General features: G+C 39.9%; 1 protein-coding gene across 2 annotated transcripts in view; it reads right to left on the minus strand.

Moving 5' to 3' along the window:
• The window catches only part of LOC117678385 (hyaluronidase Ccc Hy-4-like), a 45,071-nt gene extending 23,344 nt beyond the window's left edge, over positions 1-21,727 (minus strand). For both annotated transcript variants that reach the window (XM_034439451.2, XM_034439430.2), the window contains exon 1: positions 21,620-21,727. In XM_034439451.2, the coding sequence (XP_034295342.1) occupies positions 21,620-21,654 (35 nt within the window). In that variant the 5' untranslated portion in view covers positions 21,655-21,727. The remainder of the gene's footprint in view (positions 1-21,619) is intronic.
• Positions 21,728-23,018: the final 1,291 nt, after the last annotated feature.

Here is a 23,018-nt window from a genome sequence, read left to right on the forward strand (position 1 = left end):
CTGCCATTTAAACCTTCAGAGCAAACTTTGTGCCTCTCTTGTCTGTTCAAAGACAGCATCCAGATTTCCTAGCAAGTTGGACTGTTCCAAACATTTACAGTACATGGTTCTGTTACTGTGATTCAAACCATTTGAGATTATTCCCAACAAGACAGACCCAGACTTCAGAGGGTAATTAGAACTGCAGAAAAAACAATTGCTACCAACCTGCCTTCCATTGAGGACCTGTATACTGCACGAGTCAAAAAGAGGGCTTGCATCCTGGACATAAACTGTTTCAACTCCTACCCTCAAAATGACACTATAGAGCACTGCACACCAGAACAACTAGACACAAGAACAGTTTTTTCCCAAATGCCAACACTCTGCTAAACAAATAATTCCCTCAACACTGTCAAACTAGTTATTAAGTCTTCATTACTATTAATCTTCTCATTGTTCCTATCACCCATCTCCTCCCACTTATGACTATATGACTGTAACCTTGTTGCTGGTATCCTTACGATTTATATTGACTGTTTCCTAATATGATTTGATTGCTTATTTGTTCCCTATGACTATCAGTAAGTGTTGTACCTTATGATTCTTGACGAATGTATCTTTTCTTTTATGTACACTGAGAGTGTTTGCACCCAGACAAATTCCTTGTGTGTCCAATCACACTTGGCCAATAAAGAATTCTATTCTATTCTATTCTATTCTATTCTATTCTATTCTATTCTATTCTATTCTATTCTATTCTATTCTATTCTATTCTATTCTATTCTATTCTATTCTATTCCAATTCCAATTCCAATTCCAATTCCAATTCCAATTCAATTCCAAGTGCTTTGCATGCTTGTTTTCTCTTACACTTCTCTGGACATCCATTGGTGTCCCTTGTATGGCTGATAGAGAAACTGAAGTTGATACTGGCTTGGTCAAATTCATCTCCTTTACTCATCAGTGCTTGAAAACATTTAAAGGACTGGCTTGCTACTAAACGTGGAGAGAAGGGCCAATGTGGTGGCAGGAACAAAAACAGCCTGGGTCCAGACATGCCTTAAAAATTGCAGTGAAGTATATTGACAGCTGATAGTTAATACATATAATCCTTCACTTTAGACTATTCATTTAGCAATCGTTTGAAATTACAATCGTGCTGAGAAAGTCACATCCCTGCTATTCGTGTGATTATGGTCTGGATGTGTTGTGGTGCGCCAGCAGCCTGCGGAGCTGGCAGCGGAGTCTGACAGCGATGAGGCTGAGGAAGAACATGGGCCAGTCCTGGAGGCTTGGGAAGGCCCGGATGAGGGCTCTGCGTCAGAGGCAGAGATGGGGCCAGGGCCATTGGGGAGTGATGTGCGGACTCCGGAGCCTCTAGAGCAGTGGTTCTCAACCTTCCTAATGCCACGACCCTTTAATACAGTTCCTCATGTTGTGGTGACCCCCAACCATAAAATTATTCCTAAAACCATTGAAAATATGTGTTTTCCGATGGTCTTAGGCGACCTCTGTGAAAGGGTCGTTTGACCCCCAAAGGAGTCGCGACCCACAGTTGAGAACCACTGCTCTAGAGGCTGACAGTAGAGAGGCAGAGGAACAGGAGGAGCCTGTTCCTAGTACACGTATGAGAAGAGCTGCCAGAAGGCAGGAGCAGCCAAAGCAGAGAGGACAGCTCGTGAGTAGGGCCAAGAGATGATTGGTCCCTCCTATAAGGCTTAAAAGACCAGCAACGGCTCTTGGCCTCTTTGCCGGAAAACAACCGTTGAGAGAATTGCTTCTTGTTTGGCTGTAGTTATTTCTTCTGTTCCTGAACTGTTGCCAAGAAAAGCCTTTGGCAGTTTGCCTAATTATCCCAAGGTCTGAGATAAACTAAAGACTGGTGTTTTAAGGACTTTGCTTTCATTTCATTTAGAATACACTGAGAATGAGTTAATTCTCAGCTGTTTTAATAAAATCTGTTTGTTTTTTGGAACTGTTTTGCATTTAATATCAACTACGTGGGCCTGGGTCACAACAGGGTGCTTGGCAACCAGCACTTGTGAGATCACCATTTGTCACCTTCCCTACCAGCCTCCCATAAGCATACTCAATGGGGAAGCTGGCAGTCACATGGTGAATCACCATTGCAGTGATTCACTTAATGACTCTGGCAAACAAGTTTGTAAAACCGGGCGCAGTCACATTATGCCCACTTTAACTACTGCACTGATGAACAATGAATTTCCTGGTGCCAATTGTGGTGGTTAAGTCAAGGACTACTTGTAGCATCTCAATGGCTCAGCAATAAGAACAACAAAACAGGTTCCCTCTTTCCGCTACTTTTCAGCATTACTTGGCAGGTAAAGAAGGAGACCAGTCATTAAAAACATTGTAAACTCATTTTGTCTCCTACTGACAGCAAATTTTAGGGCAAATATATGCTCAAAATCACCTTATTCTTTAATTCTAAAGAGTTTTCCTCAAGTTGCACGCCTGAGCATTACAACCCCCATTTTGACTATATTGGCTAAAACTCTAGGAATTGTAGTCTCAATATATCTGAAAGACATAATGTTGTGAAAAGTTACTTCAGTGCACATTTATTTATTGTATTTATTTATTGGTTCGATTTATATGCCGCCCTTCTCTGGAGACTCAGGGCGGCTTACAATGCATTAAGCAATAGCTGTCATACTTTTGTATATACCTGTTTAATAGGGCTTTCGCCCCCACAAGCGGTGTTCTTTTTTATACAAAGTCAGCTTATTGCCCCCACAAACCAGGTCCTCATTTTACCTACCTCGAAAGGATGGAAGGCTGAGTCAACCTTGAGCCTGGTGAGATTTGAACGTGCAGTAATTGCAGGCAGCTGGTGCTACTTAACAACACTTTAGTCTGCTGCGCCACCAAGGCTCTTGTAATAGATGTTAATGTTGCCTCTTCCCCCACCACCACCCACCCAAGCTGAAATTTTTCTTTCCCCTTTCCTGTATGGATCAATAGATTAAAACAGATACATTATCTTATATGTTTCACTACACCTCTGAGAAAGACATATTCTTAAATCTAATCTTTGTTATCCCTGGATAATGCCAGCAACTAAAAACATTCAGCTATATTTGATCCAAAACTTCCCTAATTTAAATTTGATTGAACATTCATTCATGGCATTATTTATTTATAATTTAACCAAAAGAAAAGCATTTCCTTGTGATTAACTCATCACAAATCAAATTTGCTCTTTGGAAACATGGATGCAATAACAATTTTGTTCTGACAAACTAATCAGATCTGCATGGTCATTTCCCTGTTTTCAGCACTTACACAGAAAAATAAATACTTATAGACAGCTTTTACAATTGGCTAGCCAATAAATTCAAGGGGAATTCCTAATACAATATAAAAAAGATGTTGAGACTCTAGAAAGAGAGTAGTGAAGAGCGACAAAGATGATTAGGGGACTGGACGATAAAACATATAAAAAACAGTTGCTGGAATTGAGTACGTCTAGTTTAGTGAAAAGAAGGACTAGGGGAGACATGATAGCAGTGTTCTAATATCTCAGGGTTGCCACAAAGAAGAGGGAGTCAGGCTATTCTCCAAAGCACCGAAAGGCAGAACAAGAAGCGATGGATGGAAACTAATCAAGGAGAGAAGCAACCTGGAACTAAGGAGAAATTTCTGACAGCTAGAATAATTAATCAGTGGAAGGACTTGTCTCCAGAAGTTGTGAGTGCTATAACACTAGAGGTTTTTAAGAAGAGATTGGACAACCATTAGTCTGAAATGCTATAGAGTTTCCTGCTTGAGCAAAGGGTTGGATTAAAAGACCTCTAAGGCCCCTTCCAACTCTGTACTTCTGCTTAATACATTTTGGAGAGTGTTACTAATGTTTTTGTTTTGTTTGTTTTTTTAATTTGATTTATATGCCACCCTTCTCCGGAGACTCAGGGCGGCTTACAATGCGTTAAGCAATAGCCTTCATACTTTTGTATATTTATACAAAGTCAGCTTATTGCCCCCACAAACTGGGTCCTCAATTTACCTACCTTAGAAAGGATGGAAGGCTGAGTCAACCTCGTGAGATTCCAACTTACAGTAATTGCAGACAGCTGATGTTAATCACAATGCTATCAGTCTGCTGAGCCACCAGGCCCCTTTGAATAATGAAGATGAACTTGAGGTTCCTATTACTGTCTAATGAAAATGTTGTATCAAAATGTTCAAGTGGTGATATGGATTACTCTGATAGAGCTGAATAGCCCCATCCCTGCTTTTTTTTTTTTTTATAAAAGACACCAGAGATTGAGCCTAGCAAAACTCATGTCCAAACCATTGAAAGTTTGCTCATGCTTACCAAATTCATAGTAAAAACATCTGCAAGTACAGGGAGCCTTCAATTTATGACCATTTGTTTAATGATCATTTTGAAGTTATGACATGGCTAAAAAAAGAGACTTATGACTTGTCCTCATACTTAGACCATTGTGGGATCAAAATTTGGGTGCTTGGCAACCAGCATGGTTTCCATTTGCTTCTCAGTTGGCAGCCAACAAGCAAAGTCAATGGAGGAATGACTGTGTGATTTGCTTAACAACTGCATACACAACAAAAAGGTAAATAAAAACTGGGTGCAACTCACTTAACAATTGCATTGCTTAGCACTGGAAGTTCCAGTCTCAATTGCAGTCAAAAAGTTGAGGTACAAGAAATCAGGAGGCAGGATAGAGTTCCAAAGTATTACCAGTTTATTCCATGCTACCTACACACGAGAATCAAAGCAAATTGGTACTAGATAAGTGTTGCAATATTTTTAGGATCAGACTCAATAATGATAATAATGATTAGAGGTTCAAATATATTTCTCTTTAATCATAACAGGCATTCTATATTCACTGAATATTCACAGATAGAAGCCAGGAAAATGGTGAGGGTGGCTCCTTATATATACAAAGGGCGGAGTCAAGGATGGGAGTGGTGAATTATGAATACATTAGGAAACAAAGAATAAGTTAACCCCCGATATCCCATATATACATTATTTACACATTAGGGAATAAGGCATTTACATCTGACAAATCCCCCTCTAAATGCCGGTTCGCTATACAACACCAATTACATTCAGATTCAGGACAATATAAGACATATAATTTTGAAGTTAAATATTTGTGCTGTTTAGAAGGTAAAGGCTTCATTAATATGTCAGCTAATTGTTCAGAGGTATCACAATGCACTGCTTTGATAAATCCATCTTGAGACAATTGTCTCACATGTTTAAATTTTATATCTATATGCCTGGATCTTTGTCCAATGGCATCGGATCTGGATATTTCAATGGCTGCTTTATTATCTTCATGCATAACAAAAGGTAAAGCAGGTTTTTTCCAGACATCTGAAATCAAATCATTAAACCATACAAGGTTATTTGCAGCTTTGGATAAACAAACATATTCCGCTTCTGTGGTTGAAGTGGCTACCAGTTCTTGTTTACCAGTGTACCAGTAAACTGGACAGTTATTTAATAGAAAAATATAACCAGAAGTGCTCTTTCTGCATGATATATCTCCAGCCCAATCCGCATCTGCATAACAAGTAAGTTTTGGTTCTTTGTCATTACTAGGTTCTAATACTAAACAAAAGTCTAATGTACTTTTTAGATATCTTAGGATTCTTTTGACAGCTTCCCAATGATACATAGTTGGTTTACTAACATGTCTTGACAATAAATTGAGAGGTAATGCAATATCTGGCCTGGTCCAATTAGATATATAAAGAAGTGAACCTATGACTGATCTATAAAATGTATTATCTTTGAATTCAGGGGAAGACTCATCAGTGTTTCTAAGGAAATCAGTTTGCATAGGAGTGTCACATGGTTTAGCATTGTTTAAATTGCATTTGTTTATAAGTTCAATAATCTTATCTTTCTGAGTAAGTTTGAATCCCCTTCTAGTCTTGTTAATTTGTACACCAAGGTATTTGTTTACTTTACCTAGAGATTTCAACGAAAAATGTTCGTTTAGCTTATTTACAAAGGTTTCTCTTCTCTCCTTGTGTTTTCCTATATATAAAATATCATCTACATAAATTAACACGAATTCAATGTGATCATCACTTTTTTTTACAAAGAAACAGTTATCAGCGGTAGTAGCGTTAAAATCCATGGTCTTAAGTACTTTTACCAAACAATCATACCATCTTTTGCCAGATTGTTTTAAACCGTATAGACTCTTGTTCAATAGCCAGATTTCATTCTTATTAGTGTATTGACTGTGTGGTGCCCTTACATATATTTCCTTATCTAGTTTTGCGTGTAAGTACGCAGTCTGTATGTCATATTGAAATACATCAAGATTGAGTGCAGATGCCACTACCAGAGCTGTTTTAACACTCTCTGTTCTCACTGTAGGAGAGTATGTGTCAGTATAGTCCTCCGGATATTTTTGTGCATAACCTTGTGCAACTAATCTGGCTTTGTATAGAGTATTGCCTCCTTCTAGATTCTTAATTTTATAAATCCACCTAGTACCTATGATTGTTTTATCTTTAGGTGCAGTCGCAGGTGTGAATACATTTAATCCTTGCAAACTTTCCATCTCTTTTTTCATAGCTAGTTCCCATTTTTCCTTTTCTTCATAAGGGAGTTTTAATACTTCCTCATATGTATTAGGTGTTATTTGTTCACCATCCATATGCATTATGTAATCTCTGTATTTACCTGGTATTTGATTTCTATTGTTTCTAATAGCTCTTTCAGGTTTGCTATGGTTGTCATGCAAATATCTTGCTTCCTTTTTAGTTAATGTGTCTGTCTTTATTTTGTGCTGACTATTTGTCCAAGTTTTGGTTTTGTTTGTATTTTTGTTGATATTTCGATTTTCTATTGTTCCTTCCTCACAAGATTTTGTATCTTTGCATTTATCTGGAAATATTTCATTAAGATGTAATTTAGACCAATTGGCTTGTTCATGGAACACAGCTGTTCTGGAGACTATAAATTTGTTATTATTATCAATGAATCTGTACCCTTTGGTGCCAGTTTCATATCCCATAAATCTTAATCTTCTGGATACGTTTTCTCCCTTTCTTCTCAACTGCTTAGGTATGTGTACGTCTGCTGTGACTCCAAATATGTGCATGTGTGCTAATTTGGGTTTCCTATTATACATCACCTCATATGGTGTTTTATTCACAATACTGGACCAGGTTCTATTTTGAGTGTAATTTGAATAATGTAAGGCTTCTGACCAAAATTGTTTGCCTAAACCAGCATCCTCTAATGTGCACCTAATCATGGTTTGTAGTGTGGAATTCTTTCTCTCTGCAATCCCGTTTTGGAATGCAGAAAATGGACTAGACGTGAAATGTAGCATTCCTCTATCCTTTAACCATTGGGAGAATTCTTTAGACATGAATTCACATCCCCTATCTGTCATAATTTGTTTTATTCTGATATTATGTTGTGTTTCTATGCGTTTGTAGAATTCCTTAAATTTCTGAAAGGTTTCATCCTTGTGTTTTAATGTGTAAACAAAACCATAGCGACTGTAGTCATCTACTATTGTTAGGAAGTAACGTTTTCTATAAGTGATTGATGGAGTTAATGGACCAACTAAGTCCATATGTACTAAGTCAAAAATTTTGTTAGTTGATCTGTTGGATTTTTTTGGCCTGGGACTAGTTTTTAGTTTAGTGGATTTACATACTGAGCATTCCAAATAATTTTCACAATTTTTTATTTTGACACCTTCTGCGTGTTCAGTCATTTTTTGTACTACAGGAAAACTTGCATGTCCTAACTTCCTATGTAAGATGTGAGCACACTCATCATGAATTGGTTTACCTATTCTTGGTTTCTTCTCTTTGTGTGTATTTGTGTGATCATGAGATATTTCATATTCATCATTGTCACTGTTACTAACATTTTCATCATCTGCCTCAATACAATCTTCCATATTTGAGTCAATGTTATGTAACCATCTTTCTTTTGTTACCAGATAGGGTAGGCCTCCTTTAATCATCACAGTACCTACATTTGTTTTGTCCTTCTCTAAAGTTGCTTTCCCCTTTGAGAAAACTATGTTGATATCAGAATCTCTACTTAGTTTTATGACACTTAGTATGTTATGAGGTATTTCAGGAATTAACAATACCCCCTCTATTTTTCCTAGACCAGGCAATGTTATGTTTCCTCTGCCTAATACTTGAACCTTTTCTTGATTAGCTACCTTTATTACAAACTTATCTTCTGTAAATGAAGACAGAATATTTTTGTTATTAGTGGTGTGATTGGTTGCCCCAGAATCGATAAGCCAATTATTGTTCTCATTTTGTTGTGTTTTAGTGCTGTCTTGTTTATTTAGTCCATTCAGTGAACCAGATTTTCTCTCTTTTGAATTTTCTCTACCCCCTCTACTTTCTCTGTAATTTGGTGGGCTTCTATATTTATATCTATCTGTGGAAGACTGTCTATAATTGTATCTGCTTCTATATTCTGGCCTATGTCTCTCCTTTGATATTTTGGGACAGTCTCTTCTATTGTGTTCCCTGGACCCACAATTGTGGCATTTAAAAGTTTCATTGTATTTTTCTTGGAAAGCTACCTTCCTAAAAGATTTGTGTTCTGTGTGATTGCTAGAACGATTTTTTCTTGAATTGTCTTCAGCTATCAATTTGTTAGATAGACTCTCTATGGATAAATATCCTAGATTGATGGTGTCTAAGTGTGACATAAAACTATCCCATGATGAATCAAGTGAATTGATAATAACACTTTTCATTGTTTGATCTGAAATCACTTCCCCCCTCAGATGCAGCTCAGCTCTTATTTTGTTTAGAGATATCAAATGCTCACTTATGGAAACCCCTGGTTTTACTCTAGAAGAAAAGAAATCCTTAGACATTCTTGTAGTGGTAGCTACACTGTCGCTGTGAAACAGATTAAACATGCATTGAATTATTTCTGAAACAGTTAGGTTTGGTTTGATACTATGATACATTGCAGGAGATACGCTAGATATTATTAAGAAGAATGCTCTATGATGTAAACAATCTATTTTTAAAGTCCAAGGTCTTCTTGGAGGACTAGTGATAAAGAATAGTAAATTTTCTTTCATAAAGACAACCTGGAGCTGTTGATACCACTCTTGCAAATTAATGCCATCAACTCTAAGTTTTGGGAAGTCACTGGGTAAGTTTCCCACATTATTTTGTCCATTACTTACAACCTGAGGTAGTCCGTGATCTCGCAAGTGCAGGAAATTGCAAAACGGCATGGGGATGCTCGCAACGAGTCTGCGTGGTTCTCTGGCCAGTTCAAGTCTTTCCGGACCGTCTACGTGGTTTCGCACATGCGCGTTGCTCATTTCTTCTTTGGCATCGTCGTGGAAGGTTCTCTCCATTTCAGCTCGTTCGCTCTGCTCCTCTTCAGACGAGTCGGTCTCTGGCTCGGTTTTAGGAGTTCTGATGGCGGCGACTGTTCTTCTCTTTCTCTTGTGTGCGTTGATATTTGATCCGGTCTGCGGCATGGGGCGGAATCGGCATGGCTCTCTGGGCTCGGGCGTCGTCGCTCTCGAAGTCAGGATGGGAGCGTGTAGGTCTTGAGGTATCGGCTTGTTCTCTCGCTTCTTCGTTGGCGCTTTGGAAATTTTTAATTTTGGCCCAAATGCAGCAAAAAGCGTCTTCATTGCTGATTTTATTTGGGATTTGGTTAAATCGTCTTCGCTTTCTGATTCGGGTTCTTCTGGAGATTTCGAATCTTCCTTTTCACTTTCGTCGTCTGATAACGTTTTTCGCGCCAGAAATTTTGAACTGAGCATTTTGATTGGCTCTGCTTCGCTCCCTTTGGAGGCTTGTTGAAACCAAGATGGCTGCCATTCAAAATTTCGCGCGGTATCACATCTTTTCTTTTTCATAATGACTTTCTCTGTAGTCATATCACTCACAGTTTTTTGGTCTTTGGGTTTCTCTTTGACGATGTTTTTCTCTCTCGCTGCTCCGCTGTTTTTCAGCATTTCTTGGAGATTCGCGATGAGACTTTCATCATTCTTCTGGCTTTTTAATAGCTTTAATATTTCTGACCTGAGTTCGTTATTTTCTATTTCGATTTCCTCGTGGTCATTATTTTCATTTATTAGTTCTTCTTCTTCTGTGGTGTACTCTTCGGATTCTCTCGAAATCGCGTTTGTGGATTCGTTGATTATTTCTTGTTCAGTTTCTATTTCTTTGCTGTAGGCCCTGGTGTTGGGCCTATCTTTCTTAGACATTTTTAATTATTTATTGAGTCAATTAACCATCCTCTGCTACCATTTTGTTGCAATATTTTTAGGATCAGACTCAATAATGATAATAATGATTAGAGGTTCAAATATATTTCTCTTTAATCATAACAGGCATTCTATATTCACTGAATATTCACAGATAGAAGCCAGGAAAATGGTGAGGGTGGCTCCTTATATATACAAAGGGCGGAGTCAAGGATGGGAGTGGTGAATTATGAATACATTAGGAAACAAAGAATAAGTTAACCCCCGATATCCCATATATACATTATTTACACATTAGGGAATAAGGCATTTACATCTGACAATAAGAGTTCTAGGGATTGGATTTGGGTCTGTTGTGGGAGAGGAATCTCTTTCATCACCTGTATAAGAAGATGTCACATACTGGGCCAAACACAGAACTGTGTATTATGGCAGTCTTCTTCAATCTGAAAGAGCTGGATTTCAGTTTCCTAACCCAATCCCTAACCCATATCACTACTGGAAAACACCAGTTTAGAAAAAGGCCATTCATAGAGGAGCACAGAGATGGTCCTGAGAAAGCTATTTAACAGCCTAGCCTAGCTTTGAAAAGGAGAACAAATAAACTCAAGAGTTTCCCCCACTTCTCTTTTAAGAGAGAAGAGAGTATGTAGCCAAGAGATATGAATATTCCAATTTCAGGATTCTATATTCTATCATGTAACAGTAGTCCTTCTGGTGTCATGTTTCCTCCCTGATCTACTCTGAAGGGTTAACACAAGTTAATTCCAGAGCCCTGAGCACTGATTTTTTTTTTTTTAAATTATATTACCTATTACGATGAGCAGATCACATCCAGACCCTTTTATAAGCAGGGCATGCAAGGGGTTAAATATTTCTCATGAATCTTCTTGAGTATGTAGCCAAGAGATATGAATATTCCGCCTTTAAGGTAGAGATTTACCAGAACTGTTTTCTACAGCACACACCCTTGGGTATGGACTGGAGCATGTTTTTAAGTCCTCTCTATATTTTCCAGCAGCAGATTCCCCAAACTTCAATTAAGACAACCTTTCTGAACCAATCAGACAGTATCAACTTAAATGAGGCACTTTATTAGAAAACCAGCCACCCCAACAAATATCCCTCAGATAAAAGGAGGAGAGAAATGTTCACTTCTGAACCTTGTTCATTTTCTTTTGACATTCTCACAGGTATCATAGTTTCAGTAAAACTATAAGATTTCATTTCTGTTGCTGGCATTCAGATATTAGTGAGCAGGTATATGCTTGCTTAATATGGACAAAACTATTTAACACTCCTTAATTGCATAATAAAGACTTTGAAAGCATTCAATTTCCCAACCTTTCAAAGAAAGATTATGCAGAGGTGGGGGTGGGGGGACAATTTCCTGACTATAATCCATAAAGTCAAGCAATTGTAGCAGTCTTTTTTCATTGCGTTCCAATTTTATAGAATTGCAATGTGTTTTTTTCCCTCTTTTTAATGTATTGGAGTGGTTTTGTTTTATTGGGATGCTTTATTTTACTAAAATCACCAGCTTTTACCAATCTAGTCAACTGATTTGTGTTTTTCCCCCCCTGGGAGCCTCTTCAAAGGGGACACAAAAATATTTTAAGTAAATGCAAATCAAATAGAGTAAAATAAACCTCAATTATTTCCCCTCTATCAGCAGGAGACAATCTGATGCCCTCCAGATGTTTTAGAGCAACTTTCATTAAACTCTGCTAGCCTGGTTAATGATAAGGAATTGTGAGAATTCCAGCATAGCTAGACGTGACCTTCACTTCATTATCAAAGATACTAAGACTCAGCCTGGTAAAATAACAGCAAACAGCTGGTTCCAACTCCATAAAGTCAACATTAAAAACTAAACTTCTCCAATATTTGCATGCTGCAGGCAGTCTATCAGAGCCTTTAGATCAGTGTTTTTCAACCTTGATAAACTTTAACGGGTGGATTTCAACTCCCAGATGCTGACTGGGGAATTATGGGAGTTGAAGTCCACCACTCTTAAAATTCCCAAGGTTGAGAAACCCTGCTTTGGATGTGGAAAATGGCAAGATCGTGAGTTTTCAGTATCTTCAATCCCCCTCTTAACAGTAAGAGGTTTACAAGTTTCACTTTCCACCATAAATCAATCCAAACTCAACCACTACCCCCCTTTTTTTTCTTACTCAGTAAAGTCAACCAATAATTCTAACAATTACCAGGAATTCAGATTGACTGAATTCAGAAATAATTTATTTCTAGGAAAACAGGTTTAGAACTTGCCTTTCCAGCTCTAGCAAGCCATTACAGATTGATGGGGTGATGGCCTGGGAGTGGGGACATCAGCCAGATTTGCCACATGTTTTCATAAAGACGAAAATCAGATTTTACAAATATAAACTTTGCCTTCACATTGCTATCTCTCTCTTATGCACACTCTCCTTTTGTCCCTAATTCTTGACATTTCTATTAGGAATAGGTTATTTTAAGAGATCATTTTATTCAAGAAAGGAGATTCTGCAGAGCAAATTTTGCATTTAGCCCTAAATTTTGTATTAGCAAAAGTGCCTGCATCATAGTCTGACAGCATATCACTGGGGTTTAAAAGATTATGTTTATAGGAAACAACTATGTTCTCTTTTCTTTAAAATCATTTGTACAATTGGTCATTCCTCACAGGGCACCAATCATCAATCTCTTCTGAACTATTTTGGCATCTGTAATTATCCTGTGTGGTACTTTGATATATATGGAACTACACAATTCACAAAAGGTATTAGTGAATTCCTGACATGTGAAATACTCTACAAAGAAATGGAGAGAACAGTCTACCAATGTTATGATACCATACAGCAGCTGGATTTCAGATCAAATTAATTTCTGTCTAGTTATCCTTGCATTCATTCACGGTTGATTTCCACCTAGGCAACAGAGATACTATAATTCTCTTTATAGTACAGTAAATTGGTTTAATTTTGACCGCATTTTGACAGCAACTTGCTATAATATTTCTTCTTTGTGCTCTATTCCCTTGAATAGCACACTTCCTAGCTATTCACCTCAAAATGCGTTAATGCAGATGTGTAGAGATTCTTCACCATACCAGCAGCTACAAACACGGCAAGTGTGCAACTTCATAATAATTTAATGTTTATTTATCTAAGCAAATCTGTTTGAATCATTTGAATTTATCTCTGTTATCTGAGGAGCTGCCTCATCTTGAGGGGTTTAGTCTACCCCACTTGTTCCAGCAGAAAGAGCGTACTTCAGATCCCATCTGCCAAAGAATTGCAGCTGGCAGGATCCAGGAGAAGAGCCTTTTCTGCTGTGGCCCCTGCCAAAGCCAAATCTGAAATATCATTTTGGAGATGGGGCCCAGTCCCACACTCCTGGCCTTCCAGAAGAGCTGAAAACTTGTTCTGCCACTCGGCCTGGGGCTACATTGGAGGTAGCTGATGGGATAAAGAAGAACCCCAGTATGAGATAGGCAGCATAAGGGAGGGAGGGAGGGAGGGAGGGAGGGAGGGAAAGATAATAGGTAATTTTTTCAATCTTCCAAATTTATTTATCACTCATCTGGTGGTTCAAAGTGACTCTGAGCAGCTTGCCTGTTAATTTACTTTGTTGACTTCAACATCAGATTGGTTCTGGATAGATGTTTAACAAATTTCATAGAAGTGCATAGAGAATTTTTTTCAGCAAGAACCCATAAAGTTGTTTACATAAATCCCAGCATCTGCCAATCAGGTTGAAAATTCTTGCGGCTTGAGGAAAATCAGCTTTGAAAAAAATGTTGCTCCATTACTCACTAAAAGAACAGTTACAATTTGAGGTTTCTCTCCTTAAGCCACTAAACAAATTGTAATATCCAGAATTTAAGCCTGTTCTTATTCAGATTAAAATTGCTTACATTGACTTGACTTAGGAAAACCATTAAAGTATGATGTTATTTTTAAAAATGCCTGTGAATTTTTGAACTGTGATACTGAAGATTACTTAAGACTCAACCTATATATGACACTGAAAATCTGTGTTGTTGTTTTTTTAAAAAAAACAGATTTACCCTAGGCCTGTATAAAATGTATATCTACTTTTGTGCAACAGGGATGGAAGTGGGAGTGGAACAAGTCTTCTTTCTAGACTTCCATGTAACCATGGGACATACATGCACAATTTTTGGTTGGTTGGTTGATTTCGTTTCTGCTGTTTGTTTGTTACATAGCTTTACATACATTTACATAGCTGTCCATCTTATACTGAACTCTTCTCATTGAGTCAGTCTAAAATCTTCCTTAGTTGCTCCAGTATTTAAAGGTATGTTTTACCCTTTAAACCAACGGTTACATCTAAAATGATATAAATCTATGACATTTTGCACCAATTACCACAAAGAAGATGTAATCAACCCAATACCTATTGGTCATTGCAGGCCAGAGTCAACTATGCCCTCTCTCTCTTCCTGTCCTTAGGCAGGACTCTCCAAACATTAAAGTAGGAGAGTCTAGCTCTTGAAAACTGGACTATCCTTCAGTGTGCTACTTCCTGAAGCTCATGGATCATTACTCAGTGGCCTCTGCCATTTCATGAGGTAAACTGGCAAAGTCAATTCTCCTGATTTATGTGAGACTCCTCCGGCCTGCTACTCAGTAGATTGGGAATAATTGGCTTGGAACAAGCATTTCAGTCTACATGGGGGGCACTGATGATGTTACATAGTTAGGAAATGAAACATCTGCAGGCAAACAACTGACTTGGAAAGTGCCAAGGACTCAACAATTCAATCCTGAACTACAGATATTCTCTTCTGTTGGGATGAACCCTCCTGTGTGGAAAGCACATTAAACAGGTCTGCCTATCTGCCAAAATCATCCACTTCCCCTCTGATGATAGCAATAGCACTTAGATTTATATACTGCTTCACAGTGTTAAGCGGTTTACAGAGTCAGCCAAATTGCCCCAGCAATCTGGGTCCTCATTTTACCAACCTTAGAAGGATGGAAGGCTGAGTCAACCTTGAGCCGGTGAGATTCAAACTGCCAAATTGCAGTCAGCCGGCAGTCAACAGAAGTAGCCTGCAGTATTGCATTCTAACCACTGTGCCACTGTGGCTCATGATGATATTCAGAAAGGGGAAGGCAGAAATACTTGAGAGTTTAGCCAGTGGCTTTGTTAGCACACCCTGTATCCCAAAATCAGGACAAACACCAGAACAGATGCAATAGAGGGAAGATAAGGACCAGTCAATGATATGCCTGTATAGCTTTCTGCCACTTCAGAGAGGGAAGGATATTACTTTAATGAATGATGGGAGGGGAATCAAGCTCTCTGCCATTTTTCAAGGTGAAAGTAGATAAAGTTGAAAATAGGTGTGAAATTCCCCTAGAAGTATTTCTCCAGGACTATACAGTAGTGGCCAAAATTGTAGAAACCTTTTGGGGAAAGTGTATTTTTGAGGTTTGATGGCTAATAACACCACTTTCTTTTGGAGTTTCAAACTGCTGGAATGGCCTGGGAATAGCCCAGACCTTAACTCAATTGAAAATCTATGGAGCCAACTAAAGAAATTTGTTAGTCAGAAGCGACCCAGCAATAAAACCCAGTTAATAGAAGCAATCATTCAATCTTGGATTCACATTATAACAGCTGCAGGACTAAAAGACTTGGTTCACTCCATGGGAAGATGTTGTAAGGCCATAATTCATGCTAAAGGTTACCCAACTAAGTATTAACTGACATGATGATAATTTTTGTATATCTCGTTTTTTCTACGTGTTTCACTTTTATTCTTTATACTGTAACTGCTATTCTAATAGCAAATCCTTCATAAAAGTTATTGCATTACATTCTTGATTAAATTATCTTTCCATTGATATATATAATATTATGCTACTACTCCAAAACAAAAGTGGTGTTATTAGCTAGTTTTAGAAAATACACTTTCCCCAAAAGGTATCCACAATTATGGCCACTACTGTATCTAAAATAAAAGGAATCAGGAACACCAGGGCTGTTAGTTAAGCTGGAATGTTGAAAAACATCTTGGAAGAAGCCTATAGCAAAACACTTCTGAACTGTTGTCAGGAAACATATTGGTATCCATAGATCCCAGAAACAGCATTCCCCTTAGGGTGCTTCACCTTTACCTTACTAACAGCAGAAGTTACTTTACAAAAGTAGATGTACTTAAGTCAATCCAGTTGAGCCTGCTTTTACCATTGCACTTCTGAACTAGCATTACCTTTTGACATCTACATGATCTCATGCATTTCAAAAAGGATGGGCAGCTGCCATGATATAAACTTGACAGAATCATTCTGCAGCTGCTCTTGGTTCTGGAAGAGGCTGGAAGAGAAAAGGTCAACTTTTTCAAGTCTCAAGGACATGGAAAATTGCGATTCAGTTGATCTTGCAAGGGGGGAAAAAAGAGTATGGTTAAGGTGTTCCCTGTTAATTCCAGGCTGATTCAAGCTTTACTTGAAATAATATACTGGGAGTTATAAAACCAGGCTTAGCATGCTATATGAACACAATCAATGTCAATGTCAAAAAAAAAAAAAAATGGAACAATTCCTGGAAGCCATGGGGATCAATGACTACCAGCCCTGAAGACAGTATGACTATCTCTGAGGTCATCTGCTGGGAGATTAGTGGTCTTCCTTCTATAGTTGGTTGGCCACTATGAGAATAGATTGCTAGGTTAGATGGGCCAGGGTCTGTTCCATAAGAGCAGTTTATCTTCTTAAATCCTACCATACTCAATCCTACATTATTCTTTGTTAGACATATATAAAATTTCACATAATTGTTCACTTGAAGTATTACTACCACTTTATAAAACCTTGTAAGACCGCACCTGGACTACTGCATCCAGTTTGGGTCACCACATTACAAAAAAAAAATGTTGAGACTGGAAAAAGTGCAGAAAAGAGCAACTAAGATGATTAAAAGCCTGCAGATTAAATATATGGAGAACGGTTGCAGGAACTGGGTATGGGTAGCCTGGAGAAAATAAGGAGTAGGGGTGACATCATAGCAGTATTCCAGTATTTGAGGGGCTGCCACAAAGAAGAGGGGGTTAAACAATTATCCAGAGCAGAGGTCTTTTGGACCTCAGGGACCACTAAATTCATAATTTAAAATTCTGTGGACCACTAATATGATCTACTTAATGACCGGCTGGGTGGGCGTGGCTAGGTGGTCATGTGACTGGGTTGACATGGCCAACTTGATGTCACTCACATTGAGGGGCACCTTGCTGGCCTCTACTCGCCTCCCCTCCCAGCCACTCCTTGCCTGTCTGCCCGGGCTCCTTAGGACCCCAGCAGGAAGCAGTTGTTGGAGCTAAGCAGCCACCATGAGAAAGAGTTGGCAAAACAGCTGGCTCAGTTCAAATTGGATCTGACTGAGAAGCACCTCACTGAGGACTACAAGCATAGGCTTTCCAAGCAGAGGGAAGACCTGCAGGAGTGCAAGGCCAGGTACTGGCACCTGGAGGCTCAGCAGGCTGAGATAGTCAGCCAGTTCCAGGCTGGAACTGGAACAAGGCCCTCTGGCTCTTCGCCACCAGCGGCGCTTCCCTCCAGCCTTTGCCCAAAGCCCCACACCAGGAGGCCAAAGCAGACCCCTAGTCAGAATTTCTGCCCCACTCCAACCTGCACAAAAAGACCCCAAATGGGGAGACTTTTTGCAGTAACACAAGCGTTCATTGCACGTATCTGGCCCAGGGCCCATAGTTTGAGGATCCCTGATTTAGTGCAATATAAAAATGCAAATAATTTTTCTGCGGACCACCAAAATTTTCTCATGGACCACCAGTGGTCCACAGACCATCAGTTGGTGACCACTGCTCCAAAGTACCTGAAGATCAGACAAGAAGCAATGGATGGAATCTAATCAAGAAAAGATCCAATCTAGAACTAAGGAGAAATTTCCTGACGGTGAGAACAATTAACCAGTGGAACAGCTTGCCTTCAGAAGCTGTGGGTGCTTCATCACTGCAGGCTTTTAAGAAGAGACTGGACAATTACTTGTCTGAAATTGTATAGAAATTGCTTGAGCATGGGGGTGGACTAGAAGACCTCCAAGGTCCCTTCCAGTTGTGTTCTGATTGATTGCAATTCTGGACAGCTTTTTGAATGTGATGTTGTCAGGTCTACAGGATAGCAAGTTTCAGTCTGCAACCTTTGAGCTCAAGGTAGTGATCTTTGTAGCAGGTCCCTTTAGAAGTCTTGCCTTTTACTCCAGATCCCTTTCAACACTTTACACATAGGTCTAGCTGTAGTAGACACTGATTCTAGAGAAGAACATTCTCTCTAGAGCAGGCCTGTCAAACTTTCAGCCTGTGGGCGGGATGCATCACACTCATCCACAAAGGCTAAAAAGTTACTATATGACACGATCGACTTTGACACCCATGTTCTAGAGCTACTATCTGTTTCAGTAGACAGTGCTGAACCAAATGGATCTATTCAGTCCACGATACACTCATAACTACTGAACCTTCACAAAGTACAACAAAATAATAGTGAAAGAGGACACAGACTTGTGGAAGAAGAGTCAACCAATCCAAAAACAGAATTTGAGCAACAAAAGTTGATTCCCCCAGGCAGAAGTCAGAAAATTTATTTACCTAGGACAGGAGCTCCCACCCCTGTCACCACATCTTGCTTGAGGACTCAAGATATGACAGTGGGAGGGAGCTCCTGTTGTCTGAACCAGTCCAACATAGAATTATTGTCTGAACAAGTCAAGCACATGTTGGAATCCACAACAAACTTTCCCACTCCATCTCTTTTAGATCAAGACCTTTGTGCTCCTAGCAATAGCACTTTGAAGTTAGCTGAAACAATCTGCTAGTCATATTTGATGCGACTTTATTTCCTAATGTTGCATGCCAATAAGTTTGAGTAACATAATATTAAAGCAAAGTGACAAAATTAATCAATGACCCGTCAAACATTTCTACTCCAAATCCAATAACAAAGCTATCACATATTTCAGGGGTGCCTTAGGGTGGCAGTTGCTTCAGACAATACATACTGGGTTACGGTGACAACAGTGAAGTAGGTGGAAAAAGATGTGGGGTACACAGTTCCTATGAACTCCAAGCTAATAAACAAATAATTGTTATTAAACATTTACTCAATCTTTTTTGCTAACTGGTGAGTTATTAAACATACGCCCAATCTTCCTGCTAACTGTGAGGATGCAATCCCATCATTTGTGTGGAAATAACACTGAGCCATCTGTGGAGGAAACTACAGCTGCTGCTGTACATGAAAAGCATTACCTTGTCCCCCACTATAAGGAGCCAACTACTTTGACACATCGGAGAAAGAACTGTTCAAATCATGACTCTCAGAGCACATTAAAAATCAAGTTACACTCAATTCCTTCAGCCCATTTTGTGGTTTGTACTACAATAAACATTCTGTGACCAGATCAACATGCTATATGCCTGAGTTTTACAAAAAGGTAAGTAATGTTGAACAAGCTTCCCTTTTCTGTCTGACTATTCACTTATTGCACGGTAATATTCCCACAGACATTTGCAATGTTTTAACAATGGGCTTCTGAACAAGGGCAGGGTTTAAGCAAAAGAAAAAAGGACATTCTCTAAAGACATTATATTTCACAGCATCATTGTGGCCAATTGTTTTTAGCAAACAAGGGCATCTTACAAATATGTGGTAATTACCAGTATATTTCAGTGGGGCCATGCGTCATCCACATAGCATCATCAGTTAATTTAAAAACAAATAAACTCATGATCTAATAGCCCAGGTACTGTATTGCAGAACAATTTCAGGGCAGCTTTCTCAAACCAGATGTCCTCCACATGTGTTATACTAATTGTCACCATTCCCAACCAAAACTCTCCTTTTCAAGTTGGGCAGGAATCATGGATGTTGGACTCCAAGAGACCTGATTGGAATGGCTTAAGCAAGAGGAAAACCACCACCAATAGTTATAGGAAAGGGAACCCTTCACATTCAAGAGATATGGGGTGGAAATACTGTGCACAGAATGATGAGATGATTAGCTAAAGGTAACCACATAGAAGGCCGTCTCTTAGTTTTTCACACCACAAATCTACCAGCTCCTTTTGGAAATGTGCAGCAAATGGGATTGATTCCCTTTTGCCTTCTTTGTTTTTGCAGTGGTGCTTCATCACCATTCAGTCAACACCAGTCCCATTGGGCAAACTTCCATCTTTCTCTCTGACTCTCCTGCATTTCAGGTCTCTTCATGAGAACTTCATGGAAGATGAAAAGCTGGAATGTTACACACCCTGGACTTGGAAAGGTTCAAAGCTAGAGAGCCCTCAAAAGACAAAAGACAAGGAGGAGGCTTAGTAACAGCAGTTGAGCCAACTCAAGAGGCTATTCACTGCTGCACCCAATCATTTCTATTGTTTTCAAACATCACCAGGGGTTCTCCCAAGCCCACATTCAGATGTTCACCTTACACATATTTTTAAATCTTGCAGGATTCAATCTGGATCGGTCACCATTTTTAATCTTCCCCTACCTCAATAAGATGCTTATTCTGCTAAGCCTCAGAAGCAACAGAAACAACCTCCCCACTACACACTATTTCATGCAGACGGTCAAAGTTGTTCCCACAACTGCACAGGCTCAAGGATGCCAGGACTTCTTGGAAAATCTGGAAGAGGGTTTGGATGGATGGATGGATGGATGGAATAGGAACTGAAACAAAGAGAGCAAAGCTCTTGTAAAGGGTGGAAAGAAGAAAGGGGAGAAACAAGAGTTGGGTAAAAGAAAGACCTGAGGCCAACACAATATATGGTCACACACCCAAACCTAGATAGAAATGGAGGGGGAAGATGAGAGAGAGAAGGAGAGGGAGAGGGAGAGAGAGAGAGGAATGGAGGGAGGGAGGGGGAGGGGGAGGGGGAGAGAGAGAGAGAGAGAGAGAGAGAGAGAGAGAGAGAGAGAGAGAGAGAGAGAGAGAGAGAGAGAGAGAGAGATCCTTCGGCAACTTGGAACCCAGGTATATATGTTCTTTAGGAGCATGCGGTAGCTCGGCTTCCTCTACGTACTGCCCACTAGATGAATTGGTCAAGGGCAACGATGGGAACTGTAGCCCGACCTAGGAGGGGATGGCCCTCCTGAAAAACTAGCATCACAAAAGCGAGCCTGTGTAAAACAGCCGGCTACTCGCCGAACCCCCGCACCCCACCCCCTTGCAAACAGATCCAGCTACCCTCAAGAGGATAAACGAGGGCAGGGTGGAAAAATTTCTGCTAACAAAGAAGTCATTGACCACTTCGGAGGAGAAAACCGGGGCTGGGGGCTGATCAGCCGGAACGACCCAACGAAAAGAAAGAGGAGAGGAGGAGATGCCAGTCCCGCGCGCCCGCAGGGAAGCCGGGTTACCTTTGCCGCCCGTTCATCCCTCCTAATTCCGACATTCCGCTCGCACCACCGCTCTGCTTGCCAAAGGCAACCCAGGCATGCCGAGGCTACTTACCTTCGACCACCCCTTCACCTGCTGGCCACGCCCTGCCATTGCGGGCCACGCCCCCATCGCCCCGACCCACCTGGCTCCGAAACCTCCCTAAATGACGCCCTCGCTGATTCAGCTCTGCCTTAGCAGGAAGAGGCATCGATGGGTGCAGATACTGTAACGCCTGGCCTCGTCAGGTGTGGCGGCCCCGCGATGTCCCAGGACTCGCGCATCGAAGCAGGGGAGGGATGATGGGGGAAGGTGGGGGGCAAAGAAGGAGACGAGAAACCCACCGCACCGCCTTCCAGCCAGGGCTTCTCTTTCGGGAGCAGTTTTCCAGACTCCCCAAAAAGTCTAGCTCCGGAGAGTTTTCAGAGCTCAGGAAGCAGACGCCTGAACCCCCGTTACTTTCCAAGGGTTGTTGGGCTGCCGTTTCCTGCCTCCCTCAGTGTTAGAAGTCAGGATGGTTTGAGAGGCTTACTTCAGCAATCTAGAAGTTGGGTAAATATACTATGAAGTCCTTTACACTTTTTGTCATATAAATGAGTAGCTGACACGTGGCATTCTTATTGTGGCTGTTTATCAAAAAGCTCCAGTTAGTAAAGAAACCACAAGATCTCTCAGTGAAACGTTCAAGAGATTTTGGGCTTCTTTGCACAATAAGCTGAAAAACTTAGTAGGAAATTAGTACAATACACCAACATTTGGTTAATTTGAAACTTGATTTCCTCTTCCTCCTCCCCCTCCCCACTGCTGTATTGGGGCAACTCAGTGTATATAATTCAAAGTATACACTTTGTTCAGTGTATAATTCATTGTCCCATGTAGATTCAGAAAATAAGCAATTTAAGCTTGGTGGGCAAACCAAGCCATTTTAAATTTAGGTGTGTGTGTCTCTGACATTTTGAAACCTTGCATATATTAGAAATAACTTGTTTTCGAGCACAGAAACTAACATCATATGACATTTCAATAGCAAAGCTTGTAACATTCTAGTTCAGTCTTGCCTAATCTATAGGAACAATCCAATTTTTCCAGTCCTGCGGGTCTCATGTTGGATGACAAATGACAGGAACTGGCCATCACCGAGATGGAAAAGATTGCTGTAGTTTTCCCAAATGCCTTGCTATGCATAAGAAGCTGATCATCAGAGCAGGATGCTTTATAAAGGGGATGAAGATGGGGATTAGCAATTGGTATAGCAGCCAGTTTCTACTCATTTGCTTTAAAAAGGAAAGGAATCAAACTCTCAGCAAGCTTAATGGCTGTTTTGCTTTTGTTTCAGTCTCTTGTTTGGAGCCTATCTGATCTTAACATGGACTATAAAGC

Source organism: Pantherophis guttatus, chromosome 2 (assembly GCF_059756535.1).
Source record: "Pantherophis guttatus breed Tessera chromosome 2, ASM5975653v1, whole genome shotgun sequence".
Taxonomy (NCBI): Eukaryota; Metazoa; Chordata; class Lepidosauria; order Squamata; family Colubridae; genus Pantherophis; species Pantherophis guttatus.